The sequence below is a fragment of the Centrocercus urophasianus genome, unplaced genomic scaffold (genome assembly GCF_019232065.1).
Source record: "Centrocercus urophasianus isolate 14NV4802_14NV808 unplaced genomic scaffold, USGS_Curo_1.0 seq_50, whole genome shotgun sequence".
NCBI lineage: Eukaryota > Metazoa > Chordata > Aves > Galliformes > Phasianidae > Centrocercus > Centrocercus urophasianus.
In genome coordinates, this window is record NW_024885089.1 from 1,267,962 (window position 1) to 1,283,527 (window position 15,566).

The 15,566-nt window shown below is 55.7% G+C and overlaps 1 protein-coding gene across 5 annotated transcripts in view; it reads right to left on the minus strand.

Moving 5' to 3' along the window:
- ANK1 (ankyrin 1) overlaps nt 1-15,566 on the minus strand; it is a 32,692-nt gene that overhangs the window by 9,571 nt on the left and 7,555 nt on the right. For 4 of the 5 annotated variants that reach the window (XM_042835182.1, XM_042835181.1, XM_042835178.1 and 1 more), the window contains exons 2-31: nt 14,638-14,739; nt 11,130-11,228; nt 10,368-10,466; nt 9,548-9,646; nt 9,260-9,445; nt 9,025-9,123; nt 8,721-8,819; nt 8,273-8,371; nt 7,874-8,071; nt 7,662-7,760; nt 7,279-7,377; nt 7,037-7,135; nt 6,686-6,883; nt 6,436-6,534; nt 6,253-6,351; nt 5,017-5,214; nt 4,729-4,827; nt 4,450-4,548; nt 4,069-4,167; nt 3,887-3,979; nt 3,603-3,675; nt 3,255-3,278; nt 2,366-2,468; nt 1,993-2,140; nt 1,690-1,787; nt 1,386-1,610; nt 1,047-1,201; nt 655-866; nt 334-538; nt 85-181 (exon numbers count right to left, since the gene is read on the minus strand). In XM_042835182.1, the coding sequence (XP_042691116.1) occupies nt 85-181; nt 334-538; nt 655-866; nt 1,047-1,201; nt 1,386-1,610; nt 1,690-1,787; nt 1,993-2,140; nt 2,366-2,468; nt 3,255-3,278; nt 3,603-3,675; nt 3,887-3,979; nt 4,069-4,167; nt 4,450-4,548; nt 4,729-4,827; nt 5,017-5,214; nt 6,253-6,351; nt 6,436-6,534; nt 6,686-6,883; nt 7,037-7,135; nt 7,279-7,377; nt 7,662-7,760; nt 7,874-8,071; nt 8,273-8,371; nt 8,721-8,819; nt 9,025-9,123; nt 9,260-9,445; nt 9,548-9,646; nt 10,368-10,466; nt 11,130-11,228; nt 14,638-14,739 (3,701 nt within the window). The remainder of the gene's footprint in view (nt 1-84; nt 182-333; nt 539-654; nt 867-1,046; nt 1,202-1,385; nt 1,611-1,689; nt 1,788-1,992; nt 2,141-2,365; nt 2,469-3,254; nt 3,279-3,602; nt 3,676-3,886; nt 3,980-4,068; nt 4,168-4,449; nt 4,549-4,728; nt 4,828-5,016; nt 5,215-6,252; nt 6,352-6,435; nt 6,535-6,685; nt 6,884-7,036; nt 7,136-7,278; nt 7,378-7,661; nt 7,761-7,873; nt 8,072-8,272; nt 8,372-8,720; nt 8,820-9,024; nt 9,124-9,259; nt 9,446-9,547; nt 9,647-10,367; nt 10,467-11,129; nt 11,229-14,637; nt 14,740-15,566) is intronic. The other variant, XM_042835180.1, reaches the window with a different exon arrangement.

Consider the following 15,566-nt stretch of genomic DNA (forward strand, 5'->3'; position numbering starts at 1 on the left):
CTCCAAGTGTGGAAAACCCCTCCAGGGCAGGGATCTTCCCCAGGACAAGAATCCCATTCAATTACATGCTCAGCCATGACTCACCTGGCAGACACATTGGTGGTAAAGTTAGCGCACTCCTTTTCATAGACCAGCTTCGTGGTGCCTGTGATGTCTTCCCACTGAGCTTGTGCTGTCCCTCCTGCAGCAGCAGAAAGCAGGATTAAGCACATTGCTTTCTCGCTGCAGCGGATCTGCTCTCCCTGCTGGACTGTGCAACCTATCCTTGGCTTCCAAAGCTGCATCCCACCTCGGCTCATCCTGTTACCAGCCCACTCAAGCACCTGGCCTCACCTATCACAGAGCAGAGCAGGCGCAGGCTGGTGGTGTCACCCTCGCCACTGTCTCTGGGATTATCCTTCCAGGATGGGGGCAGAGGGATGCGGAGGCCAATGGGGCGGTGGAACTTCCTCCGGCGAGGCTCCACTGTGACGATGGGGCTGAAGGTTGCCTGGTTCCCCAGCAGCTTGGTCACCAGCTCATCAGGCACGGGCTGCGCCTGTGGGCAGCACAAGTGGGGTGATGGGGGCCAGCTCTCTGCAGTGCTGGGGTGCAGCTGAATAAGCTGCCTTTTCCTGCCTGCTGGTCTCCAGACCAGGCTCTTCAGCACCTCACCTGCAGAGCCAGCCTCACTTTCTTGGTGACAGCGGTGTCTGGGAAGGTGGCCTGCACCATGGGCACCAGTGTGCTTTTCAAGCACCCTCCCTCGGGGCCAATCATGTCACAGTCCTGGCAAATCCGGGACATGACCACGAAGTAGAGAGGAAAGTCAGTGGTGATGATGCGGCAGACCCTCTTCTTCTCCAGCTCCTCTTGGCTCTCCAGCTCTGCAAGTGCAGCACAGTCATCAGTGCTCCTCCACAAACCAAACCCATGACATCTACCTCCTCTTTGGCTGCACCAACCATGCCACACTCGGTTCCATACCACCACCTCCCAGTGCTGGCCATTCCCAGGACAGCTGCAGTTCTGGCTGGAGTGTCAAGCCCCCAGCCTGGCACGCTCACCCTCATCCATGCCATTGAGCAGTTGGTCCATGTAACTCTCCTCATAACGGTTGCGGTGTTCCTTCCAGACAGAGCCATTCTCACTGCGTAACACCACCAGCTCACGGTCCCCTCGTCCGTAGGAGGCAAAGTGAGGAATCTCCACGATGACGGGGCTGCAGATAAGGGAGGAGGCATGCTTACACCATGCTGCAAAGGCCCACCCCAGCATTATGCTGCGCCTGGCCAAAGCTAGGACATCTCCTGCACAGAATCCCCACGGACAGCCAGCAACAGCCCCTAGAGGAGCCCAGATCTGTCCCTAGCCCAAGGGATGGCCCCATTCCCTTCCATGCTCACCTGAGGAACTGGGCGCCAGCGGGTCCCAGTGCAATGATGCGGCTCGCCAGGCCCTCCTCCTCAGCCAATGGTGGGGGTGCAGGCAGCTTCTGAGGCTTCACCAGGCGGCAAGTGATGCGGGTGGGTGCAGCACAGGCACGGGGTGGGATGACCACACGCAGCCCGTGGTGCCGGCTGCCCCGCATGGAGCCGCCGCGTGCATCCACCATGAAGCTCACCAGGAACCTGCAGCGGGCAGAGGCATAGGCAAGCAGTGCCCTGCAGCCAGCTCACACACACAGTGCTGCCTTGGGCAGGGACTTACCCTGTGTGAACGGGGCTGGCCACGGGGCTGATGTTGTCTGAGGTCTCGGTGGCCGGGCTGCTGGGAATCAAGGAGTCCTCATCGAACTCCTTGGAGGGCTGTGCAAAAGCAGGGAAGAGTCCCAATGGGCATAAGGTCATGTCTGGTGGTGCTGGGTCTGCTCAACCCTCTGCACTCCTGCATTCTGCCTTGGCAGCCCTGTACCATCAACCCATCCCCTCCACCCCCAACGTTTTGGCTCTGGGCTGACAGAGGAGGGATATTCCCCCAACAAGAAATATACTAGAACTGTGTCACACTCACCTCCTGTGGGGACACCGAGGGTGCGTGCAGCAGGCTGCCTTGCTCAGCTTCAGTCTCCACAGATCCCACCTGCTCAGGCTCCTCTGCCCTGGTCACCACAGTCTCAGGGGGCACGCAGGGGACCTGTGGGACAGCTACAGACTCCTCCCTGGCAGGAGAGAACAGTGACAGCCACTGCAGCAACAGGTCAGGGCCCCCCAGGCTCCAGCCACCCCCAAGGCACAGCAGGACCCAGAGATCCTTGCCCACAGACATGCTTGATCTGCTGGTACCCAATGCCTGCAGCTGTCCCTGCCCTGCTGGCATCCCACCCCAGTACCAGGCTGGCCCATGCCCTGTTCCCACTCCCTCCCCACCATCCAGTGTCTCATACGTTTGCTCCAGTGTTGTCACGGTCACAAACTCCAGCATCTCCCTCTTGACCTCCTGCTCCCTGGGTTCAGGTGTTCTGGGTTTCGGTGCGATCAGCTCCTCCTCTGAAACCAAGAGCTGGATCAGCACACAGAGGCAGCAGGACAAGGGAGCACAGCTGCCCAGCTTTACTCCCATCCCTGCTCCCACCACACGCATTCATTCCCTGGGTCTCAGCAGTGGGAAGGCTCTTCCCTCTGCCAGAAGCCTGGGCTGTTAGTGTGGCAGGAGCTGTGGCATCTGTTAGGAGCCAGCCAACCCAAACCTCACAACACTCAAGCACAGAGCCAAGCCTGCTGGGGCCCCCCACCACTAGGTGGGGCTGGGGCCATAGAAAGGACTCACCAAGGCCACCATGTTCACCCACACATGTCTGGAGGCATGAGCCGAACCATCCTCACCTGCCACCCAATTAACACCTGCTAAGGAATCCACCGGGGCTGAGCTCATGCTAGAGCCCTGCTGGAAGGAGCCCAGCACCTCCCAATGCAGGGAGAGCCAGAGTGGTGAGCAGCACAGGGACCTTCCAGTGCTCCACTTCATACCACCAAGGCCAGAGTGGCACGGGCTGGCTGTGGGCAGGCTCCAGGGCTTACAACAGGAGCAGGCTCCTGCTGCTGGGAGCAAGGCTGATGACAGCCAGGGCTCCCTCTGCTCGGGGATAGTCCCCTTCATGCAGTCACACCACAGCAAGCAGCATGGACGCAGATGGGCAGGGCAGGATGGCAGGGCCTGTGCTGGGTAGCACCAGCCCAGCAGCAAGGATCAGCAGATGGAGGAGGCGTGCGGATGGTTAGTGGCCATGGGGTGAAATGGGCCATTGAGCTGGGGCACAGGGACAAATTTCATACCCATTACTGTGACATGAGCAGTGCCTGCAAAGTAAGAAGAGGCAAAAGTGAGGTCTTGGTGGGAGGGGGTAGGAGCAAACCAGCTTCAGGCGGGCTGTGGGCTGGTACCACCCAGGGAGCAAGGCATGGTGCGGTGCTCAGAGTGCCCAAGTTCTCTCTGCACACCATCCTCAGGTCTGGGCACCACCCTCCTGCACAGCACAGGGGAAGACCAAGCCAGGAGGTGGCTGCTGGGCTTCTGTTTCCTTGTTGCGAGACCCCAGTGGGGCCAGGCAGCTCCCCACCCTGTGCCCATCCCCGGGGCTGCTAGCAGACTTCTAAGGGCATGACCCAGCTCCAGCCTCTCACCTTCATCCTCTGACACATCCAAAATCTCATCCACAGTCTCTGGGAAGCTCATGCGGTACTTGTCACTGACTGGCTGTGGAGCAGAGGGCAGTCAGAGCAAGACAGCACACAACCCACAGCCACCCACAGCCCCTCTCCACATGCCTGGGCACTCAAGCTGCTCTTTGGCAGCCCACACCCTGAACTGCCTGGGGCCAAGGCTGGCAGACCCTCACTTAGCTCACAGACCCCAACCCTTCTCCACAGGATTCTGCACCCAGCCAGTCCCGTGCCCAGAAGCTTACTGGGATGCTGGTCTCTTCTGTGACAATCTTGAGCACATCTGTGACGGAAATGTAACCGAGGCGCTTCGCGATGGCCAGCGGAGTGGTGCCATTCTGTGCAAGGGGAGAGGACGTAAGGGAACCCAGGCATGTGCCCAAGCATGTCACACAATGAGGAAATGCAGGCAGTTTGCCCTACTCACCGTGCTGATCTCGTTGGGAGAGGCACCGTGCTTCAGCAGCAGGGTCACCACGTCCGTGTGGCCCTGCTGCGCTGCCTGGTGCAGGGGCGTGTAGCCAAGCTGTAGGGAGAATAGAGACTGATGCATCAGCTTTGGGGAATGCTGCCCCGCAAATGCCCCCCAAAGCTTCACACGAGGCTTCACATGGGCTGCATCCTGCTTTCTGTGGTTAGTAAAGGGCTGTATAGGATCCATAGTGCGCCCCAGGGGTGCTACAACAGCTTCCAGCCATGGAAACAGGAGGACTTGGAGCAAGGTATAGGGGTTGTAGTGGCACAAAACCTTTCCCATCAACCTGCACACTGTTCCCCAGGGTCCTTTTAGCACAGAGCATCACTGTACCTTAGTTTTAGCATTGACATCAGCCTGGTGCTGCAGCAGAAACTTCACCAATTTGATGTTCCCATAGTGGCTGGCTACGTGCAGCGGGGTGTAGCCCATCTGAAAGACAAGATCAGGTCTCAGAGCGCTGTCAGCACTGCTCCTGGGCCTTCTGGCTTGGGTACTGTTTTGTTGGTTTTGTTGAACTACATGGGCCAGCCCCAACAGCTGAAGGATGGGGTATGTAGAGGTAGTTCCCAAGTGTTTTTCACCCCAGCCATGGCCAATGCACTACTTTACCCTTGTTGTTGCGTCCACTGTGACTCCGTGTTTCACCAGAACGTCAGCAACTGGTACATGCCCCTCTTGGGCCACAAGATGGAGAGGAGTCAGGCCACTCTGCAAAAAGAGCATGTCACATGCACAAGAGAAGTACTGCAGCTCGACCAGCAGAGAGAGCAAGTTGGGTTGTAAATACAGCAAACTGCCCAACGTTATGTTATAGCCAAGGCACTGCTATTTGAATGCAGGGAGGCACTGGATCTGCTACTGCCTGCCAGCCTGGCAGGAAGCACTAGCACAACATACCTTGTTGCCTAAGTTTCCATTGGCTTGCTTGGAGAAAAGCAGTGCTACCATGTCTGTATGCCCCTCCTGAGAAGCCAGGTGCAGAGGGGTGACTCCCTGAACAGACTCTGCATTTGCAGAAGCACCATACTGCAGCAAGCTGCTGGCCACCTCCATCTGATTCTGCTTGGCAGCAATGTGCAGAGGGGTGTATCCGTTCTGTGGGAAGGGACCAATGCAGCTCTCAGCACCCACTGAGCAGATCTGCCTGGACAGGAAGTTCCACCCCATCTCTCCAGGCCAACTCTGCCCTGTCAGGCTGCTTCCAGGTCTCAGGGACACAAGCTCACACTCAAACCATCTCCCTGACAGCAACTAATCCTACCACTGGAGCCAATCCTGCTTCCCTAATCAAGACAGTGAGGAGGCTCCAAGACCACCTGCTTCAGGTCTGATTAGTGTCAGCTGTCCTGGGGTTTTCTTTACATGAGTTTCTAGCATGCGGCCACTTGGGGCTGCAAGAGTCAGGACAGGCAGGCACTACTAGGACTGCCTGGTAGAGGTGTGGGGCAGAACCCACAACATACAGGATTAGTATTCAGGCAGAGGCTGCATGGCCTTGAGCACTGCTTGTGCTGTCATTTGCCAGCAGAGAAGCAGACGCCCTGTGCCTGTGATGACGCAGGCTGCTGTGACGCAGACCAAGGGGAGATCGGCACCAGCACCAGCTGCTCTGCTGCCAGCCCAGCAGCCCTGCCAGCAGATGCACGGGGGAAGAGGGGAGGTAGCACCAGCAGCCACTTGTCTGCCGAGATGCTGCAGCTTTTGCAAACAATGTGAAAACCAATTCTGCTGGGCTGATCCATGAGGAAAGGCTCCTCGTGCTCTGCCAGAGCGCAGGATGCTCACAAACTGCTGGATTTTTTGCCTTCACAGCTTCCCAGCTGCATGGAAACATTCATGTGTGGTTTCCCAAACTGCCAGACCGCAGCACTGCTCAGCAGGGCTTGCCATGGAAACACATCCCCAAGCAACAGCCAGTAGGCTGCCAACAGGGAATATCCCTTAAAGCTATTCTGCTGGAACAGGGTGAGTGCTCAGCATCCCCATGGGCACAAGCAGCAGGTGTGGGAGCTATGGTGGGACTGGCAGGTGTCAAGAATTGAGGGGTGACACAGCACGGGGCACTGTCAGCCTTGGCTGGAGGGTACTGGGCACACACCATCCTCCCACCCCAGGGATCCCATCCAGCCTTACCCAGGCTGAGCTGTGTGGAGAGCTTCCCTTGGGAAGCAGGAGCTTGACGATCTCCAGGTTGTTGTGGTACACAGCTACGTGCAATGGGGTCAGGCCGTTCTAGAGAAGGGAAGAGGGCACGGAGCAGTGAGATAGAGTCTCAGCCCATACTCACCTCTCTCACAGCCCTAGAACAACCCTCACCTTCCCCGCTGCATTGGGGTGAGCATCATGCACCAGCAGCAGCTCTGCCACATCCACCTTCCCATACTTGGCTGCAACGTGGAGAGGGGTAAATCCTTTCTGAGGAGATAGGCAGCCCATCACTGGGTGTAAGGGGATGATGAGGAGAATGCAGATGCACACTGCAGCACAGGAGGCTGTCCCTTCTGGGATGGGGACACTGTCCTGCCAGCCCTGCCAGCCATCTTTCCACAGCATGCCAGCAGCCTACCTTGGTCATACAAGTCTGAGAGGCTCCCTTTTCTAGCAGGGCCAAGGCTGTGTCTACATGCCCCTCTCTGGCAGTGATGTGCAGAGGCGTGTGCCCTGCTGTGGTGGCCAGGTTGGGGTTGGCACTGTTCTCCAGCAGAAGTCGGACCATACTGGTGTGGCCAATGCGTGTAGCACAGTGCAGAGGAGTCTGGTCATCCTGTAAGGGAGGCAGAGAAGCTATTGCTCGCGGGCTTGGACTCGCTGCTTCCTTGCAGCACTCCTGCTGCTTCACAACCCCTCACCACAGGGGCCTGGACAGGTGAGAGCAAAGAACTCAGCACTGGATGAGCACATGGGAGCTCCTGCCTACCTTGGCCTTGGCGTTGACTTTGGCTTTGTTCTGCAGCAGATACTTGGCCACATCCATGTGCCCAGCTCTGGCTGCCATGTGCAGGGGAGTCTCCACTTTCTGCACCATGGACAGAATAAAGCGGTGAGGCCACAGGAGGGGACATGTCACCCATTGCCCAGGAACAAAGAAAGCAGGGTGCAGCTCCTCCACTACACCCCACCACAGTGAGCCCCAATGGCTCCAGCCAGGCCAGCACTCACCACATTGGACACATTAGGAGATGCTCCACGCTGCAGCAGGGTTTTGACGATGGGCAAATGCCCCATGAAGGCAGCCACATGCAAGGGGGTCAAGCCAGACTGTGGAGAGAAAGCAGCAAAGAGTCATGTTGAATGGCCTGACACAGAGGTAATCCCCCCATTCTCTCAGCCTCTGGGAGCCCCTAGCTGAGCCGACAGCAATGCACAGAACTTCTGCCCTGCAGGAAACAGGCAGCGGATGCCACCCGCACAGTGGGTCTTGAGCTGCAGTTCTCCCCAGCCACAAGGAAGAAGATGCTGGGGGGCAGCAGGGCAGCAGTGACCCAGCCCTGCTGTGCATGGGCAATAACAGAAGAGCTGGGGCTGGGCTGCAGCTCACCCACCTCCGTGACAGCATCAATGGAGGCTCCTGTCTTCAGAAGCAATTCCATCACCCGAATGTGGTTCTTCTTGCAGGCGATGTGGAGAGGCGTGAAGCCATTCTACAGACAGAATGACCATCAGTCAACTGCAAGCACATTCCCTCTTCTGCTGCTTTTTTCTTTCTCCACTCCCAGCCCATTTATCCTTTTCTTGCCCACCCCTCCTGGCTCACCAGGGCTCTGGAGTTGGGCTTGGCTCCCTTCTCCACCAGCAGTTTAGCCACACGGTGGTGGCCACAGTGCGCGGCTACATGCAGTGGTGTCAGGTGGTCCAGGGTGATGTCGTCTATCTCAGCACTGTACTGCAGGAGTAGGCGCACACAGTCCAGGTGATCACCCTGTGCTGCCATGTGGATCGGTGACAGACCGTTCTGTGAGCGGGGAGCGGAGCCTTAGGGCTGAGTGGAGGGCACTGGGCATCCCACCCAGCCCTGCTCCCTGCCATAGCTTTGAGCAGAAGGATCAGGAAGCTCTTTGCCTCTTGAGGGCCAAAAGTTCGACCCTGGCCCAGCTACAGAGAGCATCCAGCAAACGCATGCAATTTGTGACACTGAGCGCAGTCCCACAGGCACCTTTGTTTTGGCTTGAATGGGAGCACCATGGTCCAGTAGGATCTCTGCAATTCGCACATGTCCATTGCGAGCTGCACAGTGGAGAGGCGTCAACTCATCCTGGGGAGAGAGAAGGGTTCAGAGGCTCAGCAAGGACAGGGAAAGGCAAGGCACCCCAGACCAGAAAGGAAAAGAAACTTGGGACTTGTTTGCAGAATAAGATCAAAACTGATTCTGCTCTCAGCCCCCAGGCTCAGCCCACCACCCATGCAGCTTTCTCTCAACCTGAACACACACCACTAAAAAACCCGGTCCACCCCCTTAGGACATCAGGGACTGTGCTCATGCCCTAGCATGACATTCCCAAGGTATGGACTGAGGAGAGCATTGCATCAGTGCTCCCTGGACACAGGAAGAATGGAGACAGAGATGGCCCATGCAGTTGCCAGTGGTTTAGAAAGGGTCTCACCTTGGTCCTTGTCTCTATCTGGGCCCCACGGTCCAGCAGCAGCCGCACCATGATGATGTTGCCTCGTCGGGAGGCTATGTGCAAAGGAGTGATCCCATTCTGGCAGAAGGAAGGACAGCTTGTTACAGGAAGCAACCCCTCCTCTTTTCCTTGCAGGGCTGCCAGGAAGCACGGGGCAAACAAGGGACAGAGGGCAGTGGAAGGCTAAATTCCTTTGCAAGGATGGACAGGTGAGAGGCAAGCACATGCCCACCCGTGACTGAAAGCTGTGGATGCCATAGCAGCCACCCCACATGGCACTCACCTGGGGTGTGAAGTTGACACTGGCTCCACGATTCAGCAAGAGTTGGGCCACACTGAGATTCTCATAGTGGGCTGCAATGTGCAAGGGCGTAAATCCAGTCTAGGGGAAAGAAGGGGGATCAGCCCAGCCAGATACATGCTCCCTGCCGAAAGGATGGATATATACAGCATACCAAGCTGCTGTTCCCCCTGGGAGGTAGGAAAGCTGGCAGGGACAGGGTGGGAGAGCCACGCACCTTGGAGAGGACGTCAGCATTGGGGTCATTCTGCAGCAGCACGGCGGCTGTGCGGGTGTCATCGTTGCGAGCTGCGATGTGCAGGGCGGGCAGGCGGACCTTACCCTTTGTCCCATAGTTGATAAGGTGAGCAACCACATTCTCATGACCCTGCTGCAGAGCCACAGCTAGCGGTGTGAAGCCATCCTGCCAAGGAGAGGCAGGTGAGTGGGGAGAGCCAAGAAGCCACGGCAGCCCCTGGCGCAGCCTCAACAAGTAGAGCTGCGGAGTTCTCCCCAAGGATCGTACCTCTGTGGCTACGTTCTGGTTGGCTCCATTTTCCAGCAGGAACTTGACAACTTCCAGGTGGTTTTCCTGTGCTGCCATGTAGAGTGGTGTGAATCCCTTCTGCAAACAGAGCCATACACATCAACACAACCCTTCCTCCAGCTCCTTGAAGAGCTGCACCCCACCAAGCTTACAAGTAAGAGGGGGACTGACTTTTTACACAGTCTGACAGTGGTAGGACAGGAGAAATGTCTTTAAACTAAAAGAGGGGAAATTTAGGATAGATGCTAGGAAGAATTTTTTTTGCTCAGAGAATGGTGAGGCAATGGAACAGGTTTCCTAGAGAGGCTGTGGATACCTCACTTCTGGATGCATTCAAGGTCAGGTTGGATGGGATGCTGAGTAGCCTGATCTAGTGCTCTGCAACCCTGTCCATGGCAGGGGGGTTGGAATTAGATGATCTTCAAGGTCCCCTGCAACCTAAGCCATTCTATGAACACCCACACCCCCGGTTCATTGTCAGGGAGCACCTTTCATGAGTTCTGCCAGGAAGAGTTCTGCGTGCTTGTGTGTGTGCTGCCATGGACTCCCACCAGACACAGACCATCTCCTCACCATCTCCACAGACCAGACAGTCACCATCTCCACCCCCAAACTTATTTCCCCATCACTCACAGACTTGTGGTCCTTCAGAGATCGGGCAAAGCCACCCTTGTCCCTGAACAGGACCAAAGAGACACTAAAAGGCTACTGCAGAGCCCTTGCTGGATGCAGCTCTCACCACATGGACATCACCACACACATGTTGGAGCTTTGCCTACCCCAGCCTGGATCACTGTACCTGAGACTGAGCATTGACATTGGCCCCATAGTTCACCAGTTCCCGGACGACGTCCTGCTGTCCAGCGAGGGCAGCGATGTGCAGGGCTGTGTTTCCCTTCTGAAAGACATCATCACAGGGCAGCACTCAGGGAAAAAGACAGGCCAGATGTGCATACTAACACAGGTGTGAAAAGGGCTGCTGCCATCCTGGCCAGTGCAAGGCGGTAGGGCCGTGCTCTGCACCCCATTCCTGCTACAGACACATTTGCTGGCTAAGGAAGAGGGTGACTTCATATTTCTTACGAGGTCACTGGCAGCCAAAGTTCTGCGTATTGTCAGGCTCTGCATATCTCCAGCACCAGGAGGTGAGCAGGAGAAGGGAGAAGGGAGCGCTGAGCTGACAGACCTCAGGCAAAAGCACAGAGCACGGGAGCCAAGGCTTCCCAGTGGAGCTCAGGGAGAAGCAGACTGAAAGACACATTCTCCCTCCTGTGTGTGCCCTGGGGTGGTGAGGGCAGGACATCAGGCTCTGCTCTGCATCCCAAGCCTTGCTAGGGCACAGAGGTGACATGCCAGCCACTGCAGCTTCCACAGCCATCCACACACTACCAGAGGCTGCTGGTTGTCCAGTCCTGCTGGCTCATGCCTTTGTCACAGAGAGAGAGAGCCACACCTCTGCATGATGATGCAGGGAGAGAACTATGCATTATTTATGGAGCGCCAGCAATGGCAGGCTGTAGAGCAACGACTGAGGAATGTGACCAGACTCCTTTGTTCTCACCTTGGTCGTGGTCTCCAAAACAATCTCCTTGTGCAGAAGCTCCACCACCATTTTCGCGTGGCCTTCCTTGGACGCCAGGTGCAAGGCGTTCAGCCCATTCTGCAGGGCACAAAGAGGGGGCATTAATCACAGGATGAGACTGATGATCTCTGGGAACCACCCTGGAGCTTCTCTATGGACCTGGCTGCGGGTGCTTGCTGTGTACTCAAGGAGGTGCTGGCTGCCAGGAGCAGAAGTCACTGCTCTGCCTTTGAGCCCTGAACACTTGGCTTCACGCTGCATGCAGCCCCGTGCACTGAGCTGCTGACTAATGCTGGAGGTTTCCCTGTGACATGCAGCCCTCGTGGACTAGTTCCTATAGATGGGTGTCACCATGGCACAGTGGGTGTGCATGGCTTCACAGGCACCGTTTGAGCTCTCCTTGCTCATGACGCACTCCTGTTGTCAGCTCCCATCTCCGCTCCAGTGACTTCCCAGGGCTCCCTCAGATCTCCTGCCCACAGCCACACCTGTCACAGCCAAAGCCCCCTGGATGGCCCAAAGTGAGGATGCACACGCTGTGTAAGTGTGGCCTTGCAGGCTGACCCTGCCAATTCCATCCCACAGCCCATGCTCAGCACCGGGGCTGCTTTGCTCCTCCAGTACTGAGCTGCAGCAGAGACTCTGGGGAAGCACTGGTTGTGCAGCTGCTCAGCTCTGTCAGATCCAGGAAGCTCTTGAACAGTTCAGGTGACCGCTTGGGAACACTGCTACGGGTGCCCCAGTTCAGCCCTCCTTTTCCAAGCTACATATGAAACCACAGTCCCAGGAGCAAAGGGAGCACAGCCCCTGAAGAACACCCTTGGAATATCCTTGTGCTGTCAAAAGTGGGGGGTTAGGCCTGCCAGCACCCCAGAGGCAGTTGAGAAAGCTTATGTTCCATTATTTCCAACTTCCCAGATGTGAACAAAAGGGCTGAGATATTTACTGGCAGAGAGGTTAAATATTTGCAGGCCATTTCAAATGGCACTTTTTTTTTTTCCCTCCACAAGGGAAAAGTGCCGCACTTCTCCCAGATGGATGCACTGTGCTTACTCACCCCTGTGCAGCTCTCATGTGGCAAAGAGCTGCCAGCTCCCCAGAAGCACACAATGCTGCCCAAGCACTCCACCCCCCAGCCATCTGCTTTGGCTTATGGAGGGTGCTGGAAGGTCACTTTGCAGGATTGCTTCATCCCCATCTGAATACAGGTAGGGGAGCAGAACATGCCAGGGCAAGCTCCAGTTGTAGCCTTCAACATCCCAGTTAAACTCACAACAGCTTCCAGAGGGGGTTTATCATAGCACAAAAAGGTCTTCCACTTCTCTCTTGCTCAATTCAGCAGCCTTCCAAGATCACAGACTCTTTTCTACCTCTCATGTATGCACAGATAGCAAGCCTACAGGCTATCTCAGCATACCAGCTCCAGCATCTCCTGGAGCTCCAAGCACAAGGGGATGGCTGCCAAGGGAAAAAGAAGCAAGAATGCTGCAGCTCTTGGACCAGGGCACAGCTGCACGGCTCTGCACCCACATCTTGAGAGCTCACCAGCTGGGTGAGAGCCACAGATACAGCACATGCTTTTTCTCTGTTATACCCATGCAACAAGATGCAGGGAGGACAAAATCATGAATACTCAGCTGCTCCCCTCGCACATATGTCCTCTTACGCAAAGGATTCATAAATAACCTTTTGAAAGCTGAAAGCCATTGAGGAATCGTTATTCTCCATCCTTACAGCGATAAGCACAATGTTTACTGAAGGCTGTTTCCCAGAGGCCCATCGATATTTCTGCCTCAGGAACAATGCAGGTTGTTTTGCAGGTTTGCTCTGGTGTTTGACGGCTCTTCTGACCCAAAACCGCCATAGGATGCACTTCATCTGAGCAGTGCTGCACTCCCTCACCAACTGCAAATGCTTCCCAGAAGCCTTGGGTGCTGCTGCCAATGCAACAAACTCAGCTCTGCAGAAAAATGCTCCTTCGTGTTGCTGTACCCTGAGTGGACCCTGCCCTGGGTTGTGACCCAGAAAAGATTCCTGCCCACGCAACCATGACTGCTGGGTTCTGGCAGCCAGCTCAGCTCTGCTTCTCCTCAGCTCCAACTCCTCATTGGTGAGGACAGCATGCATGGATTCAGAACACAAGAAGGATACTGATGCAGATGGCAACCATGAAGAAGATGGCAGGATGAAGATCAGATGGCATGTCAAGGTCTCTGCACTTGTGTAAGAATACAGGGCCTGTGGGATAGGTCTGACCACATATATCCCTCCTTATTCTATACAGGACATGTGAGGTTGGACCTTTCCCACAGGTCTGATATTCCTCAGAAGGAAACCCTAAAGTGCCATCTAACCTCAGGGAGATGGCAGGAACCAGTGCAAAGGCACCACTGAAAGGAGCACCTCATTCTGCTGCAGCCACGTGCTCCCCAGCAGGATGTTAAACCCCCTCATTGGCTGCAGGAATCTGGCTGGAAGCAGGACTGCTCCCAGCAAATGGGGATTGCCCCTTGTGGGGAAGAAATTGAAAACTATTTCATCTTCAATGGACTGAAACACAACATTTTCTATTTCTTCTCCCCACAACACCCCTCTGGTTTCAATCCTGTCCTTGCCCACACAACCCCAGGACAGGAACACCTGGATGCCGGTTATGCGCTGACAATAATTGGGAATGAGGAATAAAATGGGCACCTCATGAGCTTTCCCCAAGCCTCCTCTAGCATCCTAGGGAGGAGAAAACAAGGTGCAACATGCCCCAGCTGCCAGCAGAAATCCAGCATATCTGCACAGCACTGTCAGTCAGAAAAGAAAAGGAGACAGCAACATTTCCTGGGGGAAAATGTCTGCAGCAATGCACCGGCCACTGCAGTGCATAGATTGATGGGTCTGAACCACGCTTGGTTTGGAAACTTGATACTGAACCAGAGGAACATCCGCTTGTGCTACCTGCCAAGTCAGCCTCCCCAGCATCACTGATGCTCTGGAAAGCAGCTGACAGTGCCGTCTGCCTGTCTGTCCCCCAGCTCAGCCCAAGTCCCTTGTGTCCCTCCCTGCAGCACCTACCCTGATTCAGGCTGAGTCGATGCATTTGGCAGCTGCACAGGTAACAAAATGTTCTGTCAGTTATGTGCAAACCATTCCTCTGTGCCTGCAGCTTTCCTTTCCAGGGGCAGAGCTGTCCCTGCTCTGTGTTAGAAGGGGCTCCACCTGAACAGCACCTCCTGAGGCACCACACTGGCGTTCTGCAAACATCCCCTGTTTTTAAACACTTCCCACCATTTTTAAACTTGCTCTGCCCACTTACGGTCTGCTCTGTACCAGGATCAAGGCTAAACAAACTCCCTGGAGCCTTTCTCTGTTCCTCTCCCACGGAGCAGAATAAGGAAGGGACAGAGTGACTGTCACCTCAACCTTGGGGAGCCACAGCATGGCAATTTTCACATAAGCTAGCGGTGATACCAGAAACCTCGTGGGTTTCACCTACCTGATTACAGGTGTTAATATCTACCCCATTCCTGAGATGATCCAAGGCTTTGTCCAGATTCCCAGATCTTGCAGCTCTCAGAAAACTGGTCGCAGCATCAGCCTTGGGGAAAAAAACAAACAGCATGAGGTTTGGCATCATACTTCGTGCTCTACCGTCAGCAATATGGGATCATCCCAGTGCTTGGCTACAGAGACCCGGTGGGAAAGAGGCCAGGCAGGCAGAGATGGTCCTCATCAAACAGGACAAGGCAGGGCTGGGAGTGAGGCTTAAGGGAAGAAAAGCCTTTGGCCAGGCCAGGGAGGAGAGATGTATGGATCTGAGCAGTGCTGGTAGGACTGGGAAGGTGCTCTGACAGGATTGCTGCAGCCTTTCTAGGCACAGGAAATGCTTTCTGTCCTGGCTGAGAGATCAGCAATGGACAATATACTGCAGAGTTGGTTGTGCCTGCCTCTGCTGTCCTCCAGAAACCAGTACAGGAGTCACACTGGCAGTGGCGACAACCCCAACTGTGCACATTGCAGCCAGGAAAGTCACAGCAAGGCAGTGTCACCACCCCAGGCAAGGCACAGCAATAATTTGTATAACACTATTAAGGCAGCAAATGAAGACAATGGGATGGCTCACCAGAAGCTGGAGAACAAGGTGGAAATGCAGTGAGAGCTCTGTGTGGCTCTACCTATGAACTGGCACCTGCCTGGTAGGTCTAGCCCAAAGGGCTGTCCACAGCACAGAGCCATGAGACATCCATGGCAAAGCAGCAGGACACACTCCTCTGTCCTTGGCTCCACTAGAAAATCAGAGCCCCTTTCTTACCACTCACGCTGGGATTGTCCAAGAGACCTCCTGTGCTATGTGAGCACACATCCTGCCAGCCTCAGCCCTCCAGTTCCCACAGCCCTGGGGTCATCAAGCTCGTGGGGCCAGCA